At 35.5% G+C, this 6,000-nt stretch overlaps 1 protein-coding gene across 2 annotated transcripts in view; it reads left to right on the plus strand.

Moving 5' to 3' along the window:
- The window catches only part of RGS7BP (regulator of G protein signaling 7 binding protein), a gene marked incomplete at both ends in the record, with an annotated part of 43,391 nt that extends 37,788 nt beyond the window's left edge, over window positions 1-5,603 (plus strand). Inside the window, 3 exons of one of the 2 annotated variants that reach the window (XM_084304572.1) lie at window positions 1,032-1,176; window positions 2,606-2,676; window positions 5,466-5,603. In XM_084304572.1, the coding sequence (XP_084160698.1) occupies window positions 1,032-1,176; window positions 2,606-2,676; window positions 5,466-5,557 (308 nt within the window). Of the gene's footprint in view, window positions 1-1,031; window positions 1,177-2,605; window positions 2,681-5,465 lie in introns of those variants that run through there. The other variant, XM_084304573.1, reaches the window with a different exon arrangement.
- Window positions 5,604-6,000: the final 397 nt, after the last annotated feature.

Below are 6,000 nucleotides of genomic sequence, written 5' to 3' on the forward strand. Positions count from 1 at the left end.
GCTAGAAGAAAAAACATTTACTATTCAACTTATCAGTACCATTGTTTTAAACTTTGATTATTTTTTTTCTAGCGTAAGAACATTTCATTTGTTTCTTTCTGAAATTGATTACATCATTTTGTGAGATAACTAAGAGAGGAAAAATTTTAATTTCTCAGTAATGTGTTTGGAATGAACTCCAATTTGAAATTTGTTATTTAAATGATGCTTGCAAGTAGAATTTGTCCAATCCTATAGTTGTATAGTTGTACAAGTCTGTAGTTGATGATACAGTGGGTGGGTTCCACACTGGCTGTCCATGAGAGGTTTGCAAAAATACCAACAAATTCCCACAATACCCAACTCTCTTGCATGCTCTTGCATAGTCCACATCCTATATTCCGTTCTGTCTCTGACAAATGCCCTGGCAGATCTGTCATGAAGCCCCCACTCAGTTCCAACTACATTTTATTTTCATATAGTAAGCATGAATTAGGCAAGTATAAGCATGGAAATTCAGAACATACGGCATATTGGACTGTGAATAGCAGCAGCTATGTATAGTTATTAACATCATCAAGTATGAAACCGCACATTTTTGTCTTTTGCTTTCCCTTAGTACTGCAGTAATACTAAGAGACATGGATTACAGTGTTCTTGAATGTGAGATTTTTTGAAGTTGCTTTTAAAATGTATGCTCTAGTTCTCTATTTATTTTGTTCTGTTTTGTCCTCTGGTCCTTATTTTATGTTACAGCTGCTGGAATTTAACTTAAAATCTTTGTGATACTTATTAAGTAAAATTTGAAGCACCACACATGCCAGCATAATATTTATTATTGTGCAGTTTGGCAGGAGTAAAATACAGCAGCAACATGATTAACAGATTGGTGTGGCCTGCTCTGTCTCTGAGTGTTTCTTACTCAGAATCTGGATTCACAAATCTCTCTCATTTATGCTGTGTAAGATCAAAACCAAAACATCAATGATATAATCTGAGTGTACATTTTAATTTATTAATAACAACATTACATATATTTTAATATTTTAAAGGAAAAGATCCTTGTGCCCCACCCAAGATCATGGATACTAAAGTGGAAGAGAGCTCTGAAGTACCTATCTTGGAAGACACATCATCATCACCAACAGATATTCAACATTTATGGCAGGTTTCCACAGATATTGAAAACACTGAAAGGTATGTGTAGCATTTTATTCTTAAGTAAAACAAATTTCTGTCTAGGGTTTATTTAGTCTTTCCCAATTAGGCAGCCATTGTTGCTACCATAAAAGATGTTAGTAAATTAAATAGCTGTTAATATTTTTGTTATATGTAACATATCTGAGAGCAGATCCAAAAAGAAAGGCAGACAGAAGTGACATTTTTAATTTGGCTAATTAACGGAGGGTAATTGTCTAAAAGAAAGGGCGGGAAACTATGGTGCTCATGGAGCAGGATCTCTAAAAGGGAGAGCTTCCATCTCATCTTAAGTGGCTTCAGATTTTGTATCTAAAATCTGCTGGCCTGCAGTTCTTTATTCATCAAAAGAACAGAATGTACATGTAGTCCACATAGTTGCTTCTGCGTAGAGTTATGAATGTGGAAGCCTTAGGAGGGGAAGGAGAAACCATCCACCAGTGGACTTCTGTTACCCTCTTAGCTGCAGTTGGAAAACAAAACTGAGACCCTTTACTAAGGAGTAATCCTGATCACTAACATTTCTTTGTAAAAATATCTTTTTGATGGTTTTGTATTTTAAGCAGCTGCTGAGATTGTAATGGTTACCCTGTTTACTTGTATAAAATATCTGTTCTATTGAGTAAATTTGTAAATATAACTGAGCAATGAGAAAGACAGAAGTAAGAAAGAAATGCTAAAAACCGTGTTATATGTAGATGAATGAGGCAAGACCACATTACTTTTAAATCCTGAAAGCCTTAAGAGATTTTGAGCCTGCACACAAAATTGCTGGTCTGCTATCTATCTGTAAAACAGGAACCTTTTTACAACGTCTGGCCTCTCTCAAAATGTATCTTTATGTAACTTGCTTTGTGAGATGGTATTTTGTTAGTATATTTTCCTTCTACTGCAAATGTCACACCAAAGGCCTCCTAAGAGGAGTGAAACAACCCTGTTTCTAAAATTTTCATTTAATGGCCAGGGAGTTTTAGTAACACAGATTGCCTATATGTATGATAATTGCCTTTTAAACAATGAAACACATTCGTGGCACAAGCTATAAAATTCTGATACGGTTAATATTAGTGTTTGTGCTAACTGTAAGGCATATTGTGCATTTTGCCACATGGGATCACATTGTGTCCACCAATTCATTTAATATTGAATATTCGAGAGCCAAAATGGGTCATAAATTTGGACTGGAAGCTACAAGTTGAAATCAGTCGGGCTTTGAAGTACACCCATATTAAATCTACTACCTTTTATTTTGGTATGCACTTTCTGATACATGTATTTCAACCATATGCTTGCCCAATACCTTTCTGTATTATTTAGCTTAGTTTATTGCCTCATTATTTCAGCATACAAAGCTATACTGTGAGCAATTCACCATTTAGAGTCTTCAACTGCTGTTCTATTGTATCTCTTCCAACTTTTGTTTCTACAGAGATATGAGAGAAATGAAAAATCTTTTAAGCAAACTCAGGGAAACTATGCCTTTACCACTGAAAAATCAAGGTAGGTTTAACATTTTCTTCATGTAAGGCAAATTAAAATAATTAAAGGTTTTACCTTCCATTAGACCTGGAAAAAAAAAAAAATCTATTTTGTTCTTGCTCTTTTTTTTTTTTTTAATAGAAGTTACAGAAAGAAAAATCTGGGTGTAATCCCTTCCCTACTGATTCAGTAGAGACAGAATTTAATATGTGAACTTTGTCCTCTTGAGTTTTACTTGAGAACATAACCCTTTAAAGTACATTATTCTGGAAGTTTATAGGTATCTGCTATCTGTAGATAAAATAATAGACTTCTCCTGGTGAGATGGAGGTAACTGATTCCCTGTCTCAGGAGGCTTTCTTTTTCAAATGTAATGAAGGAATAAATTGCACAGACTATGATAGGGATCATGCTGAGTGATAGGGTTTACCTCTGCAAGGTCTGGAGCTTCTGTATCATGACTCAGTGATAAGACACTGACCCTATACAGAAGAGATACTTGCCTGGAGACTGCTGATAGCTTGCTTTTCCCAGTAGTCAGGTATGAGGCGTCCTATAGCACACTGGGAGCAGGAGGATTTCCATCTTATGCATGTATTTAGCAAACATGCCTCCATTTTGTGGCATAACAGTCAAATATTTGGTACCTATAGGGACTGTCTTCATGTGAAGAACAATAAAAAGATAATGATTTCCTTTTTTGTTTGTTTTTCGTTTCTTTTTCATAATGAGTATTTCTTAAATGCTGTGTAGTCTAGCAGCTGATGAAGTACACCTAAGGTGTCCTAGAGCTTGTCTCAAGTAACTAAGCAGTCTAACATTCATAATAATGTGTAAAAAGATAAAGGTAGAATGGATGATTTCATCATACAAGTACAAGTTTATGTCAGGGATAGCTTGACAAAAGAGAAGGGGAATTGCTTAGCAGAAGAACAACATGGACCCATTAGAAAGTCCAGAGGAGTGCTACAAAGATGATCAGAGGGGTGGAGTACATCTCCTATGAAGCTTGGGTTTTTCAGACTGGAGAACAAAAGACTCCAGGGAGACCTTACAGCATCCTTCCAAGTACCTAAAGGGGGCCTGCAGGAAAGCTGGGGAGGGCCTCTTCGTCAGAATCACAGTACTGCAAGGGTTGGAAGGGACCTCAAGATATCATTGGGTCCAACCCCCCTGACAAAGTAGGTTCCCTAGAGCAGGTAAAAGGGAGTGCAGTGATAGGACAAGGGGCTTTAAACTAGAAGAGTGTAGGTTTAGATTAGGTATAAGGAAGAAATTCTTTGCTATGAGGATGGTGAGGCTGTGGAAGATGTGGATGCCTCATCCATGAAAGTTTTTTTGGCCAGGTTGGATGGGGCTTTAAGCAGGCTGGTCTAGTGTGAGGTGTCCCTGTCCATGGCAGGGGGATTGGAACGGAATGATCTTTAAGGTTCTTTCCTACCTAAGCCATTCTGTGATTCTGTTATTCTGTGATTATAATGCATGATATTGATGTGCTATTGTAAAGACTGGGAAATAGTCATAAAGTCTGTGCCTAGCCTAGAAGAAAGGAGCACGGTAGAAGAAAGAATGAAAAGACACATTTTGGGGTATAAAGCATATAGAAACGTGAATTCAGAACAAAGACAAAGGCATACTTAATTCTCTGCAGTCTTGTGTCAATACTAGCCTTCAACACTGGCACAAAAATCACTGATCACATATGTGGCAGGCTGGGAAACATGTTAGAGTTTGAAAGTTCTGAGACATGCCTCATGATCCAGTAAACATGGTTTTTTTTTTAATTGTTTGTTTGTTTTTGTTTGTTTTGTTTTGTTTTCTGCTCCCACATGGCACAAATATTATTGTAGTTTACTGCTGACCTCAGAACTGATGCCTCAGAAATGGCCAGTTATACTCATTATTAATACAGAACCTATTTTTTTAATATTCTAAGACCTTTGATAAAATTACATCAAAGTATATGTAAATAGAGCAAATGAATAGCACTATAGGTAATTTATGTGGTCTGTACTGTAACTTTTGCTTTTATGTGAATTACAAGCATGGTTTATGAGATGACTGAATGCTATTGAATGAGTTGGTCTTTACAAGACCTGATCTTGCTTTCATTTAATTGAATGTTTCACTTTTGACTTCAACAACAGCCAAAAGGGTTAAGGTTGCAAGCCCATTAAAGCTTTACATAATGTTGATGACTGCTTGCAGACCTGTTTTTTATATGGAATCATCTTAAGTGAAAGCAGGGATGTTACTATGCTAAGAAGTTAATGTGATTTGTAAACTTAGGAGCCATAATACTAAATGACGTCTTACTTACATTCTTAAGCATTTGTTTTACAGTGGTGTCTAGAGCCTACAACCAAAACTACCTCATGTGGTAAGAATAGGAACATTCTTGTATTCATTCCTGAGCACAATATGCCTATTAGCCATAGTTCTTGGTCTGAAACACTACATAAAGACGATCAAAATTAAAAGTAAATTCTAAAGGTTTTTCAAGATTGACAGTGCATGCATTCAGGTAAGTATAAGCATTTTGAATTAATTTAAAAGGAGGCGTCATTTCCTTAAGGTTGTGTCATTGAACTGGTATTCGTCTTGCCAAAACTTCTGTTGCATTATCAAGGAAATCCTGATAGCATTTTAAGACTCCTGTAAAAAGTTCAGCATATTATTTTCTCTATGCCTAGAACAACAGGATCTAGTCCTTGGTCTTGTAGGTGCTCTTAAGGCACATAAAAGATATAACCTGTTTTGTGAGTGTGCATGTTTATATTAAATTGTGTTGTGTTTTTTTTTCATCACAGATGATAGCAGCCTCCTAAACTTGACTCCTTACCCATTAGTAAGAAGACGGAAGCGAAGATTCTTTGGACTGTGTTGTCTTGTCTCAAGTTAGAAGATTAAATACAGAAACATGAAGAAAATCATAACTTCGATTAAACCACTGTCATTTCATCACTGAAAAGAAGAACATTACTACTCTTGATTATAAAATATATTTTCTATGCTGGCCTATTCCTTTTTCTCTGTTGTTCCATCCCCCTTTTCAAAATAAGGGTTTTAATAGTTTAAAGTTATGGTGGTCAAGAATCAGTTGTGGAATAGATCTAGCATAATTAAGAATGTTTTTAAAAATTTTTAAAGTATGTTTTGCATGCTTACTTTCAACCACTGAGAGAAAAAAGAAGAAAAAAAAAAAAAGAGAAAAAAAAAACATGAATTATGGTTAATAGGTCATTTTTAAGTTTTCTATTGTTTGAACTACAGCAAAAAGTTTGTGCATAGTACAGTATTCTTATTAGTATCATATTGAAATACTTGATCATATTCTAACAGTCT

The sequence above is a fragment of the Netta rufina genome (genome assembly GCF_964035555.1).
Source record: "Netta rufina genome assembly, chromosome: Z".
NCBI classification, from domain to species: domain Eukaryota; kingdom Metazoa; phylum Chordata; class Aves; order Anseriformes; family Anatidae; genus Netta; species Netta rufina.